The sequence below is a fragment of the Pseudogymnoascus destructans genome, assembly GCF_001641265.1.
Source record: "Pseudogymnoascus destructans isolate 20631-21 unplaced genomic scaffold scaffold_1, whole genome shotgun sequence".
NCBI classification, from domain to species: Eukaryota; Fungi; Ascomycota; class Leotiomycetes; order Thelebolales; family Thelebolaceae; genus Pseudogymnoascus; species Pseudogymnoascus destructans.
The window spans coordinates 1,402,237-1,421,367 of NW_020167520.1; the positions used below are offsets into that span (position 1 = coordinate 1,402,237).

General features: G+C 47.3%; 4 protein-coding genes across 4 annotated transcripts; 2 read left to right on the forward strand and 2 right to left on the reverse strand.

The window, feature by feature from the left end:
* Positions 1-1,560: 1,560 nt before the first annotated feature.
* Positions 1,561-5,046, reverse strand: VC83_00355 (uncharacterized protein). Its single transcript, XM_024464049.1, has 2 exons — positions 3,884-5,046; positions 1,561-3,640 (listed from the first exon to the last, which is right to left on the reverse strand). The coding sequence occupies exon 2, from the start codon at positions 3,185-3,187 to the stop codon at positions 1,739-1,741; it is 1,449 nt and encodes a 482-aa protein (XP_024328439.1). The 5' UTR covers positions 3,188-3,640; positions 3,884-5,046; the 3' UTR covers positions 1,561-1,738.
* A 53-nt stretch (positions 5,047-5,099) lies between these two features.
* On the reverse strand, positions 5,100-5,855 carry VC83_00356 (uncharacterized protein; the record flags this gene model as incomplete). The annotated part of the gene is made up of 2 exons (XM_024464050.1): positions 5,100-5,745; positions 5,842-5,855. 2 exons carry the CDS (start codon positions 5,853-5,855, stop codon positions 5,100-5,102), a joined length of 660 nt encoding a protein of 219 aa, XP_024328442.1.
* Positions 5,856-8,339: 2,484 nt separating this feature from the next.
* On the forward strand, positions 8,340-11,432 carry UGA1 (4-aminobutyrate transaminase). Its single transcript, XM_024464051.1, has 3 exons — positions 8,340-9,398; positions 9,536-9,850; positions 9,909-11,432. The coding sequence occupies exons 2-3, from the start codon at positions 9,576-9,578 to the stop codon at positions 11,113-11,115; spliced, it is 1,482 nt and encodes a 493-aa protein (XP_024328441.1). The 5' UTR covers positions 8,340-9,398; positions 9,536-9,575; the 3' UTR covers positions 11,116-11,432.
* Positions 11,433-16,327: 4,895 nt separating this feature from the next.
* Positions 16,328-18,445, forward strand: VC83_00358 (uncharacterized protein). The gene is made up of 6 exons (XM_024464052.1): positions 16,328-16,524; positions 16,591-16,638; positions 16,762-16,834; positions 16,923-17,002; positions 17,061-17,912; positions 17,971-18,445. Exons 1-6 carry the CDS (start codon positions 16,507-16,509, stop codon positions 18,091-18,093), a joined length of 1,194 nt encoding a protein of 397 aa, XP_024328448.1. The 5' UTR covers positions 16,328-16,506; the 3' UTR covers positions 18,094-18,445.
* Positions 18,446-19,131: the final 686 nt, after the last annotated feature.

Below are 19,131 nucleotides of genomic sequence, written 5' to 3' on the forward strand. Positions count from 1 at the left end.
AGCAAAAATGGGGGTTGGCGAGCTTCCTTGGTGCCGTGCAATGCGATTTTTAACTAGAGTAGTCTGTGAGAGAGCATCTATTGGGTTGCGAGGCGTTTGAGAAACCCAAGGATCAGCGTCTATAGAGGGGGGTCCTGTAGGTGTAGGAGTCCGCAACTTGACGTCTAGCTTTGAAATGATTACTTGCAGATCAAAGGGCACTAAACCAGCTCCGCGAAATCCAGCTTTGGCGTTTTGAGTTGTTATTGACTGGTTATAAGCTGCGTGGAAAGCTATAAAAAACTCAACCTTTGTAATATGGTTTATATGAGCCTTAATAAAGGTCTCAATTTGACGCCCATACATGCGTTTAAGAACACTAAAGCACCCAACATCAAGTGACTGAGTTAGGTGAGACGAGTGAGGAGGTAGACAGAGAGTTATGATGTTGTTTGCTTTGCAATATTCCTGAAACGCAGCTGATTCGTGACTTTCATGCCCGTCTAAAACCAACATCCGATATGGTCCTTTTGCACGACTGCAAGTATGTTTATCGAAATGATGAAGCCATTCTAGACCTGTCTCGTTGTTGGTCCATCCATTGCTTGTTGGTTTAATTACCCAATTGTGAGGAAGGCCGCCTTCAGTATACCAACTTGAAAGGTGACATTTCCCTTGAACTACTAAAAACGGAGGGATACTCCCGCCTTCAGCATTCACACAAACAATTGCTGTAGCCCATTCCCGATTGCCAGGCTGAACTGCCTTGCCTCTGCCACGTCGATCGGCGCGCGTAACAACTAAAGCTGAGCTAATAACGCCCATCATGAAGCCCGTCTCGTCAAAGTTGTAGAAATCGCAGTCTTGGATGCCGTACTTTGCTCTCATGTTCTGCACAAGTTGAAACCACGCTCCAATAAGCTCAGGATCTTCGCACAAGGCTCTTTGAAAGTCATAAACGCGATTAAAACGCGTCTTTAACTTGGGGCGGCGTTGTATAAATCGATATGCCCACCGCGTCCCAACGTGCTTTCCCTCACGCGATTCAAGGATATAATTTGCCATATCCTCCACACTAGCAGGCCGAGGTGCAAATCCTCTTGCATCCATATCCAATATATTTCGAATAATCACTTCCTCTTCTAGCTCAGTCAATTTATGACTATTGGCTTTGGTTTCGCGTCGAGAAGGTCGGCCGGCCATTCTATCAGTAAGCGTAGAATAAGGCACTTTATATAGTATTGATGCAGACCTGCGATTAAGCGATTTACATGTTTGAAGAGCCTCAATAGCTAGAATGATTCGCGCTTCTTGGGTTTGGATTTCCATTGGTAGTTGTGGAGGAAACGCGTGTTGAAGTTCGTAGGTAGCTAAGTAGGGAAAAATTCACGACTCGGTGACATTCACGACTCGGTGTACAACCACGTTATTCGAATATGTTAGTCATGATTATTATGATTATTTGTGCTAACCCTGCAAAAAAGGCCATTTATTAATTATTTTAATTATTAAATTGTTTTCAATTCAGCTGACTTTAGATATCAAAGTATCCATTATAACAGACATTTCAGTTAGTTTGTTTCCTTTCATAAATTTGCTTCCCCAAATTAACGCCTGAGCCATCAACCCATCCCACCCAACCCACACCCCGTGAAAACCAGTGGTATTTCCCGCGCTGCAAAAATGCCAAAAACGTGCAGACAAATGAAAACAAAGGCCATTAGTAGGACCGCAGACTCCTAACCATTAAATCCCCCATTCATCCCCCGCCTGTCACTTCTCCCTTGTCGCTTTTCCTCTTCGAATATCCATGAAAGGATGTGCGCTGCGCCGCGCCTAGAATCCAGTCAGGTATCGGAGGTGCCATATTCTTCTCACTAAAATCCACTTCGCCTGACCGTGACCTGCTCTCCCTCCTCACTTCTTGCGTAATCTTGCCAATCTCTCTCTTCACCTCCATCGCAATATTGTCAAAGCTAGTCGTGTGGATCAGCGGACTTGGGCCCGTCTGAGAGCTACTTCGCTTCCCCCTCACTACAGCTACAGCCATCTCAGAGATCACCACTCCCGCATTTGGCGCTGCGGTTATGATGCTGGTTGGTGTAGCCGATGGAGCCGGGGTAGGTGAATCAGAGCGGAAGAGGGGATGAATGTGCTTTTCGCTCCCGACTGGGCTGTGACTACCGGAAAGCTCTCTAAAGCTGGCAGGCGACTGGCTCCGTGAGTGGCGAGCATAGATGCTTGGTGGTGGGAATTCTAGTGTGTATCCCGGGCTTTGCGAACGAGAGCTCGCTGTCGGTGAGGCGGGAATGGTCTCAAGGATGCGAGGGCGTGGGGGGATGGCGCTGAGCGGACTGGAGTTTGTGATTCCGAAAGAGAGAGTGCTCTCCCATGCCGGACCTTCAATGCCCGAAGTGTCCCACGAATCGAAACTGTCAATAAAATCGCGCTCTCCAGCAGATTCGAGAGATGGAGCCCGATGGCTCTGTCCGTGGGCAATGAGACGAGTTTTCGAGGTCATCGGCTTGATGGCATTGGTGAACGAATATCGGATAGAACTCCTAGTCTCAGAGCTTGATCGCTTCTGGATCGAGCCCGTTGAGGTTGAGCCCGAAGAGCCAACGTATGTGGAGCCATCGTTGCTGCGCTGAGAGTCGTCTACTGTTGGATGGGACGTCTCGGCCGTCTCTGATGTTGCCCGTCCTTCCTCAGCAGCGACAACGCCTTGAGCGGCGTGGAGATCTTTCCTAACTACACTCGCGATGCTCATCATATATAGAGAGTGCGCGAGGCCCGAAACAGCCCATAAAATAAGAGCAATGATGACAAGAGTTTGTGTGGACATGCCAAGTGTGTTTGGAGGCAAACCATCCTTTCGAGCGCAGAGTATCCAGATAAATGTCGCGATGGCGCCGAGGCTCCAAATGATTAGGATAATCGCAACCTCCAATGTTGATTTCCAAAGTCGCCAACTCGCGGCTTTCGAATGTTCAGCACTTTGTTGATAATATATACGGTGGAGTCCAACAAAGACGATGACGCATAATGAGAGGCCACCAAGGGCAGCTGAAGCACACGCCAGTACCCCAGCTGGATGCCCGAATTGTCTGAGATTTATAGCAAATGCGATAGTCAATGCGAGGTTCGCGGCCAGAGTTGCAACGGCCAATGCGCCGATATACGGCTCCAACTTTCGCAGCACCGTCATTGTGTTTAGATGTTATCGTGTGAGAACTTGCGGGGTTGATAGAGCTATAGTAATCCAAGAGACGCGTTCGCAGGTCTTGGTAGCACGTCGGTATGCAATGGTGCGAGGTGACGCAGGGTTCAGTCCGTTTTCTGCAAAGAAGGATGGGCTGCAAACGGATAGAGCAAACGAAGATGCGAGGAACCGTGGTTATGCAACGGCTTCTTGCAGCGGCAGCCGGTCGCTCGTAGATCGTCAATATAATCCAGGAAACCTCATCCGGCGGTGAATGTTGAAATGATTTGCAATGTCGGTAGGCGTTTTCGGATTTGTGCAGTTCTGTCGTGTCGAGGCAAAGGCCACGATAATTCAGGATAATATGCTCCGGGTGGTTAAAAACCGAAAAGAAGCTGATCTTTCTCTTGCTAATGCGATTCGCAGTAAAGGTTTCGCAAATTCTTGGGTCGCGAGGTTCTAGAGAGAGCGTTGGCCTTTGAAGGAGTTGGCGCGATTGTCGAATCAAGGGTGGGATGATATGATATATATTGTATGCAAGGGGGGGCTGATAAAGAAAAGTGATAGTGATGTTTGATAGCGATTGAATATAGTTCTGACAGAACTCTTTGTATATGGAAAGAAAATAATTATCGATGGAGTAACGATTGAAAGTGAGGAGGATGAAGAAGGATGAAGGAGGATGAAGGAGAGTTAGCTCACGCTGGATGTGCATCTATATTACCATCCCATCCCACCAGCGGCTGTATGGAAAGTCTGAGACAAGTTCAAAGCGCGTCGTCCCACTCCCCCACCTATAGAAGTCAGTCTATCTTCTATCTCGCTAACAGAACATTTAACGCAGGGTTGTGGTAAAGTAGCGTGTTCTTATGTGCTTGTTTAGTGAAGTTAGGTTAGTTGAAGTTGGTGAAGCAATTCCTCGGGGGCTCCAGGAACGTTTCGTTTTGAGAACGTCTGGGCATTTTGTTGGAAGCCGCCGCCGTAGAATAGCGGAGAATAGGCGTAAAGCCGACAACGTTATATGTCAGTTATATTGGAGGCTTGTGTTCCTCTCTTGCTCCTATTATCGGTTATTGGTGTGGCAGGAAATCAATAAAGTCGCATGTGGAATGGTAGCAGGTGCATCAACAACAATTGTTGTTGATTCCGTTGCTAGGGAGAAACTATCGATAACGATAACGCCGGAATTGTTTATGTTCCTGTCGATCATAAACAAAAGCTTCGGTCAAAGTCTGTCTCACCATTCATTGCCGCCCCCGCCTTTCTTGGCTCTGACGACGCGCTTCGATGAGACATTCTGGATCAGATATACAATTGCGGCTCGGTCGAAGAACGATGCTCAGGCATGGAAGTGAGATGGATGACTTTGCTCAGGAACAGAACGAAACAGAACGGAAAGAACGGAACGGAACAGAACGGAACAAAACGTCACGACGTGCTAAATGCGTCTCAGACAGCAGATGTCTCAGACAGCAGATCGTCAAGAGGTCGTCGAGAGGGCCAACCCGTATAAACATGGTACAAACACAGACATGTTGGATTGCCTTCACCGGGAGTTATTGGCCTCGAGGCGGCCCACGCCACAGGTGCTTAGCCTCATAACGTTGTAATTCTAGTCAAAATACCCCAAAACGTTCGTTCAGTTCAGTGCAGTAATCGTACTGGCTGACTAGGGCTGGCAAGATGATTTTGCTCAATCGGCGGTGCCCTCAAGCGTCTCGACATGCCAATTCAGCCCGTCGCGGTTGCCGGTGACCCAAAAGCAGAAATAAAAGTCTTAATCGTGGGTCGAATAACCCACCGCTACGCGGTGGGCGCAAGCGAGTTGCATCGCGAAAGCGAGTTGCACCGCCCCAGATTTCTCAACCACCCAATTTGTATTGCAATTGAATCGTAGACTATGGGAAATATTTTACCACTACAAGTATGAAAACGCATCTTGAATTGAATCTTCATCTTCTTCGTCTTCTGACGCAATTGAATCACGGCCCCATATATTTGTGCCTTCGAATGATATGAAATCCTGTTGCGACGTAAATTCCTGAAGTCCTGGATCAATGACACCAATTGCACCTAGTTCCTCGTATTCAAATGAGACCCCATTAAATTCTGGGAGGGATATAAGAGCTTCCTTAACCTGTATATCAATCTCTTTATCAGTTATAAGCTTTTCTGGGTCCGGGATTGGATTGAATAGCTCAATAGGAATAGCTTCTTTGAAGTTTAGAATTGTCCTTTGATGTTCCTTCTCTGATTTCCGTGCAGCAACCCCTTGGATATGATACTTCTTCTTAATCTTATTTGTTGTAATTCGTATAAGATATTGTCGTCTTTTGATCTTATCAACCTGCTCCTTTTCATGCTTGTTTTCCTGGATCTGTCGTGCCTGAGTTCCTGTAAGGACCCCTCCTTTTTGTAAGACCTTCCGATTCCCTCGAATCCTAGACTTCTGTTGATTTTGAACCCTATTATGAAGGTCTTCGTACTGCCGGTCCCAGACTTCTGCAGTCAGAAGGACGTTCTGGACCCCTCGTATTGTAGAGTCGATTTTCCGGCATGTAGGACTACTAAATATATCAATCTTGTCATACTGACATTTGTTGCACTCAGTTTGCTATCAAACTCAAGAGCAAACTTGGAAATCTCCTCCTCAAACCTACAAGTCACTATACATATTTTGGCTTGTCACACCAACAACAAGAGCAATACTACTCAACGATTGCTACAACCATCTATGATTCATTACACGTCATCGCTCTTTAGTTACTGGGCCGATATTACCACATAGCATATCTCTACAACCCTCTATGATTCATTACATGACATCACTCATACTACCGCATGACATATCTCTACCAACTAGAGGCCTAGGAGCATGAACGATAGCTCTAAAAGCTCCTACAAACCTCTATGATTTATTACATGTCATCACTCTTTAGTTACCCACAAGATTGGTTAAGTTATGACATAATTTGTCTATGACATAATTTGTCTATGACATAATTTGTCTATGACATAATTTGTCTATGACATAATTTGTCTATAGGGGTACTCTGACCTTGGACCTCCTTTTACTTCCTATAGGCTACGAACCTAAGAGATGGTTCTATGGGATTCTCTTACATCGACTACAGTTACGAAGCCTGGTAAGTCATGGAAAGTCTTGGAAAATGACAGAACTACATTCCTTTAGCATAAATAGGATTGCCCTTTCCTTAAGAAAGGGCAAGCAGACAATACAGTAAATCGACTATCACATACTTCCACGTCTTTTCCAAGCTTCCAAGCATTCATCTTGTTACTCCTTGTTTCTGAAAAGTCAGTGAGGTGTTAACCTCTGACTTACCCCTGAGTTCCCAGACTCAACATTTGTTGCAACTTGTCTGAACCACTTCACTACATCACACATGCGTTGTGGAATAGTCTAAGCTACGACCCTTTGGCTCTGTTTTCTAAGACAGTGTGTTGTCTTAGTAAATTCATCCCTTCCTTGGGTGGCTAGATTCTCACATCTGGTGCACCCACCATTACAGGTAGTTCCATACAACCCGTTTCTACTTCAGAAATATCGTTGCCACATGAACGTTGAAGTATGCAGCACTGTACAGGCTGTGAAGTATATTCACAAGTATATCTATAAGGGCTCTGACCAGTCAACCCTTGCGGTAGAGTCTATAGACGAGTGTAATGGTGGGTGCACCAGATGTGAGAATCTAGCCACCCAAGGAAGGGATGAATTTACTAAGACAACACACTGTCTTAGGAAAAAGAGCCAAAGGGTCGTAGCTTAGACTATTCCACAATCCAGCAATCAGGTGTATGATGTAGTGGAGTGGTTTAGACAAGTTGTAAGAAATGTTGAGTCTGAGAACTCAGGGATAAGTCAGAGGTTAGCACCTCACTGACTTTTCAGAAACAAGGAGTAACAAGATAAATGCTTGGAAGCTTGGAAAAGACGTGGAAGTATGTGATAGTCGATTTACTGTATTGTCTGCTTGCCCTTTCTTAAGGAAAGGGCAATACTATTTATGCTAAAGGAGTGTAGTTCTCTCATTTTCCAAGACTTTCCATGACTTAACCAGGCTTGGTAACTGTAGTCGACGTAAGAGAATCCCATAGAACCATCTCCTAGGTTCCTAGCCTATAGGAAGTGAAAGGAGGTCCAAGGTCAGAGTACCCCTATAGACAAATTATGTCATAACTTAACCAATCTTGTGGGTAACTAAGGAGCGATGATGTGTAATGAATCATAGAGGGTTGTAGAAGCTTCTAGAGCTATCATTCATGTTCCTAGGCCTCTAGCTGGTAGAGATATGCCATGTGGTAGTATTGGCCCACCCCCTTATGGAGGAAATTTTCTTAATAACTTGTTCAATGTGTGTCCAAATGATATGCCGTAATGTATGTAGCATAAACAGATATAGTAGAAGAGTTTGCAGCAATCGTTGAGTAGTATTGCTCTTGTTGTTGGTGTGATAAGCCAAGATATGTATGGTGACTTGTAGGTTTGAGGAGGAGATTTCTAAGTTTGCTCTTGAGTTTAATAGCAAACTGAGTGCAACGAATGTCAGTATGACAAGTAGCTAGAATTAGAAATCGAGATTGATTCATTTTCTAATAGTCTAAAGGATTAATCTATATAATATTAGTAAGTTAATTATTAAAGAGGGTTAATAGCTTACCTTATAATGAGAAATAGGTTCTTAGAAATAGGTCGAAGTTTCTGTTTTAAAGTCATCTTCTATAACGTACATGTATAACGAACTGGCCAAATAAGCAAACCGGCCAATCCATTTTACACCTTAAATCACGAATTTCATAACTTAATATCTCAACAACCCTTTAATAATAAGTTATAAAAATATGTACTTAGCCTTTTATAAGCATTTAAAGTACTCTATTTGATTTTTAAAGCAATTAGTATTGTAGTTATTAAGATACTAAGAATTAGGTCAAAAGTGGGGGCTAAAACTCAATATCTTAATAACTACAATACTAATTGCTTTAAAAATCAAATAGAGTACTTTAAATGCTTATAAAAGGCTAAGTACATATTTTTATAACTTATTATTAAAGGGTTGTTGAGATATTAAGTTATGAAATTCGTGATTTAAGGTGTAAAATGGATTGGCCGGTTTGTTTGTTTGGCCGGTTCGTTATACATGTACGTTACTATATTTTATATTATAACTGGAATATACATACATCTACTATCCAGGTAGGGACAAGAATATCTTCTCCAGAAGCTACTCCAATTTGAAACCCAGCTTCATCAAAATTGATAATATCACCAGGCTGAATATCATGGGCTTCGCACCAAGTCATCCAATTCTTGAACCAATCCTGTACATCCTTAACATCTTGTGCACCGACTCGGTTTCGTGCAATTGGCTTTGTTTTTAGTGTATGAAGAAAACCCGGGGTTGTTTTTATGTAGTTTTGAAACCATCGCCAGGACGGTCGCGGTCTGCCTTCTAGATCCTTTAGGTATTCGATTATCGCAAAGACCATCTGTTTCGTAGCCCCGAGGCCTGTCCTGTGCATATCGTCTGCATATGTAATAATAGCTTCGTGTTGTGGCCTAGAGAGGATTCGATTCTGGCCTCCGTGTATTATATGAGGGCGGTCGTCGCGTTGCTTCTTTCGTCGTATCCTCGATTTGAGGGTTTGAGGATTCACGTGGAAAATACGTGCGGCGGTAGTCTCACTCTCGTCAGGATTGGCAGTAGCCCAGGCAATTGCCTGGCTATAGCCTCTTCGTATTCGTGGGTTGCAGGTGGTGGCATTGTTCAAGGTTCAATTGCAATACAAATTGGGTGGTTGAGAAATCTGGGGCGATGCAACGTAGCGGTGGGTTATTCGACCCACGATTATCTCTTAATCAAATCAGAGCTCATCGGCTGGACTTCCTGAAATGGTACTGGCGTCGACCATCAATAGTCACGGGACGGCAGAAAGAGGCTTTGAATTGCGTAAATGGCAGCGGATAGACCGGGGTCAAGGGTTGCTAACCCGCTTCCCCCTCTCCTAGCCGCTCCATTGCGCTTCACCGCCCTCGAGGTATAAGATGCGACGATGGCCACTTCTTCTCCGCGATTACTATATATCCACGTCTTCTTTACTCTCAAGATCTCGGATTTGACTCTATATGACTGCGAGAGTAGGGGCATAAGAAGATATATCATCACGGTCAATTGAGTTGGTCGGAAACTACACAGTACGTCCCTACAACACATCTGAGACCCAGTGCGTCATCTCATCCTCGGACCCTTCTCATGAGGTCGCCACAGCTTTTGTCAATCAACAACGTCAATTAAAGCTTCAAGGCAAGAAATTTACTGATCATGCTTATAGTCTACTTCTACTCTTTAGCTTTTTCATTTATACATCCGAAATGGCATCAGTCAGAGCTGCTGGCCGTTTCCAGCCGGCTGCTCGCACAGCGTTGCAGGCAGGTATCTCTCAGCAAACCCGCAGTTATGCCTCCCTCTTTGCTGGTGAGCCGTCGGGACCTGAGATTAAAACTCAGATCCCGGGCCCAAAGTCACAGCAGGCTATCAAGGAGCTCGACAAGGTCTTTGATACCCGTGCCGTCAACATGCTGGCGGACTACACAAAGAGCAAGGGCAACTACATCGTTGACCCAGACGGAAATGTCCTCCTCGATGTGTAAGTCTCTCTTCATATAGCTGAGTAGAAGTTGGAGTTGGAGTCTAATCGTTTACAGCTATGCTCAAATTGCCTCCATCCCAGTCGGTTACAACAACCCAACCCTCGCCAAAGCCGCCCAGTCCCTCGAGATGATCAACTCCCTCATCAACCGCCCAGCGCTTGGCAACTTCCCATCCCACGACTGGGCTCAGATTCTCGAGACCGGCATCTTAAGCGTCGCCCCCAAAGGCCTCGACCAAGTCTTCACCGCAACCGCCGGCTCCGACGCCAACGAGTGCGCCTTCAAAGCCGCATTCATGTACAAAGCCCAACAACGCCGCGGCGGCCCCGACGTCGAATTCACCGCCGAGGAGCTCTCCTCCTGCATGAACAACGCCCTTCCCGGCGCTTCGAACCTCTCGATCCTCTCCTTCAAATCCGCCTTCCACGGCCGCCTCTTCGGCACCCTCTCCACCACCCGCTCCAAGCCCATCCACAAGCTCGACATTCCCGCCTTCGACTGGCCCCAAGCCACCTTCCCCCTCCTCAAATACCCGCTCGAGGAACATGCCTCCGAGAACGCAAAGGCGGAGGCAGACGCCCTCGCTGACGTCGAGCGCCTCATCACTACCTTCCCCCACCCCCCCGCTGCTGTCATCGTCGAGCCCATCCAATCCGAAGGCGGCGATAACCACGCCTCGCCCGCCTTCTTCCGCGGCCTTCGCGAGCTCACCGTCAAGCACGACGTCCTCTTCATCGTTGACGAGGTACAGACCGGTATCGGTGCCACTGGCAAGTTCTGGGCCCACGAGCACTGGGACCTCCCCTCGCCACCTGACATGGTGACGTTCTCCAAGAAGGCACAGACGGCGGGTTACTACTATGGTAACCACGCGCTGCGCCCTAACAAGCCTTACCGCCAGTTTAACACCTGGATGGGTGACCCAGCGCGCGCGATCCTGTTCCGTGGTATCATTGACGAGGTCAACCGCCTTAACCTGGTCGAGCACACCGCGAAGACGGGGGATTACTTGTATGCGGGTATCGAGAAGCTGGCGGCGAAGTATCCGGGGCAGTTTAAGAATCTGAGGGGTAAGGGACAGGGAACGTTCATTGCGTTTGATAGTCCGCAACGTGATGCGTTCTTGAAGAAGGCGAAGACGGTGGGGGTTAATATTGGAGGGTCGGGAGAGAGCGCGGTGAGGCTGCGTCCGATGTTGATCTTTGATACGGAACATGCGGATATTTTGTTGGAGGCTATGGAGAAGATTGTTAAGATGTGAGCGGGGGAGTTATGATTTTCTAAGGGGTGAGTGAGAGTGGATAATTTATGTTGGAGTGGCGTTTGATGATTGAGACGGTGAAAGTCTACATGCTTGATGATTGCTGGTCGATAGGGGAGCTCAAAGTAGTAAATGAACTTCAATTCAATAAGATCGATTTACGAATTGTATCTGTTACTTTCAAAATATTCGCATTTTCTATAACGTGGGGTGTATGGGGATCTCGTTAATATGGTGACCTCGTTCATTGTACCTCTGCACTGGATTTTATATGTAAAGGTACTTCTTACACAGATTTTTTAAAGTTATAATCAGGGTTATAAAATCAATTATAATCATGACTATAATCTATACCTTATTAGGCTTAGTTATTACCTAATAAGGTATAGTTTATATAACGTACATGTATAGCGAAAGCGCCAAACAAGCGAAAGCGCCAAAATTATCTACCCTCACGACAAACATTGCGATAAATCTACCACAACATTAGAAATCAATTGAAACTACTCGGAGTCCTCTTCCTCAGAGGTGTCTATTACAATCTGACACGTGCGCGCATTGTGCCCAGTCTCACCACACTTGCCACAGCGACGGGCACGGGTTTCTTCCCTTGGCTTCCGACCACGGCTTGCCCTTATTTCCTGCTCTACCTGCTGCACAACATCCCTCTCATCCTGTAGCTCTTGTGCCCCTTGTTGACTAAGTGATCCTCCTTGCTGTAGTCGTGTTTTCCTAGCTCTCCGGCGCTTGCTTAGTACTTCATTTGCCTGTCGTAGGTTTTGGTTCTCTGCCTTTAGCAGTGCTAATTGATGCATTATTTGCGATGCACCCTTTGTAAACTGGTCAACAGCTGCATAGATTGAGGTTGGAGAGCTATTTTGATGGCGTGAAATCCGAGTTTTAATAAATGTAGACTGTGACATAGCTTCAATTGGGTTGTTTGGTGTCTGAGAAACCCAAGGTTGAGCAGTACCTGGGCGGGAGCTTGGAGGCGTTGGTGTCCTTAACTTAAGATCAAGTGTAGATATCACTCTCTCAGGGTCAAATGGAAGAAGCCCTGCCCCTCGGAACCCGCCTCGAATGTTACTTTCCGTCATTGTAGTGTTAAATGCAGCGTGGAAGGCAGGAAAGAAGTCATCCTTTGTAATATGAGAAATATGAGCCTGCATCATATCTTCAATTTGCCGACCATAGGCCTGCTTTAACGGGCCGAAACAGCCAACATCAAGTGGCTGGAGTAGATGAGAAGAGTGAGCAGGCATACAAAGCGTAATAATGTTGTGTTCCTTGCAGTACTCCTCAAACTCATCTGAGTGGTGGCTCTCATGACCATCAAGGACTAACAAGCGATAACCACCAACACTCCGGGCCTTTGTATGCTTCTCAAAGTGCTGAATCCAATCCATGCCTCTCTCGTTTGTAGTCCAGCCATTTTCAGTAACAGAAATCACCCAATCGCTTGAAAATCCACTATTCTCATACCAAGATGTAAGGTGGTTTTTGCCTGCAACAATGATAAATGGTGGTACTGCCCAACCTTGAGAACTAACGCCTTGGATTACTGTAACCCATTCCCGATTACCAGGCTGTACCTTCTTTGCTTTTGCCCGCCCGTCTGAGCTTGTTACAACCATAGCAGTTGAGATAACGCCCATCATAAACCCAGTCTCATCAAAGTTGTAGATATCTGCTTCATCGATACCATATTTCGCAATTGTGTTACGCACAAGCTCAAACCAGCCATTAATAACTTCTGGATCTTCGCACTTAGCCCTCTGGTAGTCGTATTTGCGCTGAAAGCGTGTCTGGAGCTCTACACGCCGCTTAACAAAGTTTGAAGCCCAACGCGACCCAACGCGTGACTGTAACGCTGACTTCTAAACGATAGAAGACACAGAGGTTCTCTTGCGTAAAGGTTTACTTATCAGAGGAGGCAGGGGATCAGACACAAAGGCTTCAAGTAACACGTTACTAGTATATAACAAATACTGTATTGAGTTGAGCACGAAGCTCCTATCTAAGGAAATACTATCTACTTATATAGTGGCGTCGTGCCTAGTGGACTCTTGGGAACTCACTCGAGTCCTTGGAGTCCTGGACTCTTAGGACTCTTCTCATCATCCTGCGAGTCCATTACGTGCCTAGTGGACTCCTGGGAACTCACTCGAGTCCTCGGAGTCCTGGACTCTTAGGACTCTTCTCATCATCCTGCGAGTCCGTCACGTGATACTTTCGGAACTACTATTCCCCGCTGCCCCTCCAGGTACCAGGGCCGGTCTCATGCGACCTCCCTCCTTCCTGTCCTGTAGTTGGCCAGCCTTCTTGTTCCGTCGTAACAGTGACGCGTCGCGTGTTGCAAGTAGTCGACTTGCCATATCTTCAACAACAGACAGCCGAGGAGGAAACCCTTTGGCAGCTAGGTCGAGTATATACTGAACAAGGATGGACTCCTCTAGGTTAGTTAATTTCCGTGAGTTGGCTTGGATATCGCGTCGTGAAGGTACACCTTCTAGACGACGACCTAGCTTGCGGTGGTCCACAGAATAGATCCTAGCAGCAACTCGAAGGCGTAACTTTGGGTCGCTTTTCATAGCCTGGATAGCTAGCACTAATTGGCTTTCATCGTTTTTATGGGGCATGTTTTGTTGTTGAGGAATTTAACATTTAGTTGGGGGGTTTGGTCACCGCATCATTTTGGCGCTTTCGCTTGTTTGGCGCTTTCGCTATACATGTACGTTATATCAACAACAGTTAAATAATAAATTATAAAAATATAATCTTAACCTTTTATAAGCATTTAAAGTACTATACTTGACTTTTGAGGCAATTAGTGTTATAGTTATTAAGATACTAAGAAGTAGGTTAAAAGTAGGGGCTAAAACTTCGTATCTTAATAACCATAAGGCTAATTGCCTTAAAAATCAATTAGTGCTGTTTAAATAACTATAAAAGGCTAACGTACATGTATAGCGAAAGCGCCAAACAAGCGAAAGCGCCAAAATGATGCGGTGACCAAACCCCCCAACTAAATGTTAAATTCCTCAACAACAAAACATGCCCCATAAAAACGATGAAAGCCAATTAGTGCTAGCTATCCAGGCTATGCAAAGCGACCCAAAGTTACGCCTTCGAGTTGCTGCTAGGATCTATTCTGTGGACCACCGCAAGCTAGGTCGTCGTCTAGAAGGTGTACCTTCACGACGCGATATCCAAGCCAACTCACGGAAATTAACTAACCTAGAGGAGTCCGTCCTTGTTCAGTATATACTCGACCTAGCTGCCAAAGGGTTTCCTCCTCGGCTGTCTGTTGTTGAAGATATGGCAAGTCGACTACTTGCAACACGCGACGCGTCACGCGTTGGGTCGCGTTGGGCTTCAAACTTTGTTAAGCGGCGTGTAGAGCTCCAGACACGCTTTCAGCGCAAATACGACTACCAGAGGGCTAAGTGCGAAGATCCAGAAGTTATTAATGGCTGGTTTGAGCTTGTGCGTAACACAATTGCGAAATATGGTATCGATGAAGCAGATATCTACAACTTTGATGAGACTGGGTTTATGATGGGCGTTATCTCAACTGCTATGGTTGTAACAAGCTCAGACGGGCGGGCAAAAGCAAAGAAGGTACAGCCTGGTAATCGGGAATGGGTTACAGTAATCCAAGGCGTTAGTTCTCAAGGTTGGGCAGTACCACCATTTATCATTGTTGCAGGCAAAAACCACCTTACATCTTGGTATGAGAATAGTGGATTTTCAAGCGATTGGGTGATTTCTGTTACTGAAAATGGCTGGACTACAAACGAGAGAGGCATGGATTGGATTCAGCACTTTGAGAAGCATACAAAGGCCCGGAGTGTTGGTGGTTATCGCTTGTTAGTCCTTGATGGTCATGAGAGCCACCACTCAGATGAGTTTGAGGAGTACTGCAAGGAACACAACATTATTACGCTTTGTATGCCTGCTCACTCTTCTCATCTACTCCAGCCACTTGATGTTGGCTGTTTCGGCCCGTTAAAGCAGGCCTATGGTCGGCAAATTGAAGATATGATGCAGGCTCATATTTCTCATATTACAAAGGATGACTTCTTTCCTGCCTTCCACGCTGCATTTAACACTACAATGACGGAAAGTAACATTCGAGGCGGGTTCCGAGGGGCAGGGCTTCTTCCATTTGACCCTGAGAGAGTGATATCTACACTTGATCTTAAGTTAAGGACACCAACGCCTCCAAGCTCCCGCCCAGGTACTGCTCAACCTTGGGTTTCTCAGACACCAAACAACCCAATTGAAGCTATGTCACAGTCTACATTTATTAAAACTCGGATTTCACGCCATCAAAATAGCTCTCCAACCTCAATCTATGCAGCTGTTGACCAGTTTACAAAGGGTGCATCGCAAATAATGCATCAATTAGCACTGCTAAAGGGAGAGAACCAAAACCTACGACAGGCAAATGAAGTACTAAGCAAGCGCCGGAGAGCTAGGAAAACACGACTACAGCAAGGAGGATCACTTAGTCAACAAGGGGCGCAAGAGCTACAGGATGAGAGGGATGTTGTGCAGCAGGTAGAGCAGGAAATAAGGGCAAGCCGTGGTCGGAAGCCAAGGGAAGAAACCCGTGCCCGTCGCTGTGGCAAGTGTGGTGAGACTGGGCACAATGCGCGCACGTGTCAGATTGTAATAGACACCTCTGAGGAAGAGGACTCCGAGTAGTTTCAATTGATTTCTAATGTTGTGGTAGATTTATCGCAATGTTTGTCGTGAGGGTAGATAATTTTGGCGCTTTCGCTTGTTTGGCGCTTTCGCTATACATGTACGTTAAGTATATTGTTTTATAATTTATTATTTAACTGTTGTTAAGATATTTAGTTACAAAGTTTGAGATTTTAGGTGTAAAATGAGCTGGGCCACTCGCTTGTGTAGGCCACCCGCATGTGCAATACGTTATTCATGATTACGACTAAATAATCATGATTATAATTGATTTGCTAACCCTGCCTTTTTCAGTGAACTTCAACTGATGAATTTGTATGATTCTGTAACTAACTTGCCTTACCTGATAAGGCTTTCATCTCAATCGCCCAGAACGTACTAGGGCCCTTTTAAAGTTCCAGAGTAAGTCGTCGCCTTGCGACCTGGTCGTGGTGGGGAATCAGCCTTGACGCTAGTCGACTTTCTACTTCGACAGGTCTGCTGTTTGTGGCTTCAAGAGACTCCCCAACTCTTTCGATACAAAACACTCTTCTTCATTAAACCCCCAATACATCTATACACCACTTTTCGACCTCTTTCTTCAAAGGGTTGAGTTTCGGGACCTAGTTTCCTGTTTTTTCTCTCTACGAATCACCCTTCAGACAACAATAGCTGGTGCCCAGGCGCAGCCAGAGAGTCAAGATGAAGCTCACTTTCAGGGTTTGTCGCCTCACGGATGGGAGAAGCTTGTTGTACCTGTGGCTAACGTCGAATTTTACGGTGTAGGATCTGAAGCAACAAAAGTTTGTTATCGAAGCCGAACCCACCGAACTGGTACGATACCCTTACTCTCACGATGGCTCGACCCCGCTCCGGGTGGCGCCTAGGGCGCTCCAGACCGATCATCGAGCTTGGTGACGGGAATTGTTTGGATATGGCTGACGGTTTCTGTGCTAGATTTCGGATGTTAAGGCCAAGATTGAGAAGGAGAAGGGCTGGGAGGCTGCTCAGCAGAAGCTGATTTACTCTGGTATGCTTACAAAACATGGACACGCGCAGGAGCTTGGGATACGAGATTATGAAGCTACAACGGAATGGACACAGCTGACAGTTATCAGGCAAGATCTTGCAAGATGCGAACACCGTGGAGTCCTACAAGATCGAGGAGAAGGGGTTCATCGTGTGCATGGTCTCAAAGGTACATTTTCGCCACCAACCGCCCCCAAACTCCCAAACTCTAACTGATTCGTCCATAGCCTAAGCCAGCTCCAGCAGCAGCAGCACCCAAAGAACCCGCCACTCCAGCCCCAGCTGCCTCAACCTCGACCCCCGTGCCACCTCCCGTCGTAGCCTCGAACTCCGGCACAAACACCGGCATCCCCTCCACCCCCTCTCCCGCCGGCGCCGGCGTCTCCGCAACCCCCGCCCCCGCCCCCGCACAACCGCAATTCAACGACCCCTCCGCCCTGACCATCGGCGCCCAGCGCGCCGAGGCCGTCGCCAACCTCGAGAGCATGGGCTTCGAGCGCGCCAGCATCGACGCCGCCATGCGCGCCGCCTTCTTCAACCCCGACCGCGCTGTCGAGTACCTCCTCAACGGCATCCCCGAAGACCTGCAGCGCGAGCAGCGCCCCGCTGCCCCGCAAGCCGCCGCCCCCGCCGCTGGGGCCAGTGACGCGCAGTCACCACCCCCAGCCCAACCCGCCACCGGCGATGAGGGCATAAACCTCTTCGAAGCCGCCGCGCAAGCTGGTCGCGGCGGTGCCGGCGCCGGCGCCCGCGGCGCAAACCCCTTCGCTGCTGCTGCAGGTGCTGGAGCAGGCGCAGGCGCAGCTGGTGCACAGGCCGGACTCGGCAACCTGGATTGGCTGCGTAACAACCCGCAGTTCCAGCAGCTGAGGCAAGTGGTGCAGCAGCAGCCGCAGATGCTGGAGCCGATCTTGCAGTCTGTGGGCGCGGGGAACCCCCAGCTCGCGCAGCTGATTGGACAGCACCCGGAGCAGTTCTTGCAGTTGCTTGGGGAGGAGGGAGAGGAGGGGGATGCGCTGGCGCCGCCGGGGGCGACGCAGATTAGCGTTACGCCGGAGGAGAGCGAGGCTATTGAGAGGGTGAGTTTTTGTCCCCCATTGTATTTTGGGGGTGATTGCGTGTGCTAATGAAAACTAGCTTTGCGGTCTCGGCTTCGAGCGCGACCTCGCCATCCAGGCCTACTTCGCATGCGACAAGAACGAGGAGCTGGCTGCGAACTTCCTGTTCGAGCAGCCCGACGACGAGGACGGGCAGAACTAAGACCCTGATCTCTGATCCGACGAGCGATCCAACCAATCACCCGATCTACTTCCTGCAAACGAAGAGTTTTTTTTTAGGTTCAAGTGGCTTTAGGCTGCTTTTCTTTTGGGGAAGGGGGGGGCCGGGGTTTCTTGGCTGGCTTGGGATGGATGGATTTTTTTTGTGCTGCTGCCATGTTAGGCGCGGCGAGACGAGACGAGGCGATATAATCAGCCACCGATTTGGTGCGGAAGTGGGGGTGGATGAGGGGACTTGTACCTAGTTTGCATATGCTGACTTGCGTCTCTGACCAGAAAAAAAAACTCATTTTTTGCTGATGGGAGGGGTTTGTAGTATACAGACGGGTGATAGGGGGGGCGTGGGGTGATGGGGAGGGGGTGGGATACCAAATAAATGCTATGAAATTCCGAATGGGTTCTTATGTTTTTTGCTTGTGTGTTTGGACGATTATTCTCACCTGGTGAACACATAATCTCCCATAGGCCCCGTATAGCTCAAATTTCGTTTTCTACTTGTCGACCTCTCCGGCCTCTAAGAGGGAGCCAAAGCCCAAATCCGACATGAGTGCGGTGGTGGTTACTGTGGATGCCACCAACGCGAGACAGGCTGCCAGCGGCGGGTTGCAAGGGGTTAATGGTGCGCTGGACCGGTTTAGAAACTATATAAGTAGATAGTTATTTCTTAGTCGTGCTCAACTTAATATAGTATTCTTTACAATACTGTAACGTGTTACTTAGAAAAGCCTTTGTGTTTAATCCCCTGCCTCCTCTGTCAAGTCAACCTTACGCAAGAAACCTCTGTGTCTTCTATCGTTTAGAAGTCAGTGTTACACCCTAGCGTCCTGTGCTCACTACACAGAACGCTGTACAAGCCCTCTAAGTTCTGATTAAGTTCTCAGAATCTGAGAATAGTGGCATTACGGATCCAGCATCATTTTTACGCTCTTTAGAGCATGTGGAGAGGCAACTAGTGGCTAAACAGGCCAATGACTTGGCTTAAGGCACGTTGGATGGATGGATGGTTTAGCTAAGAGGCTAC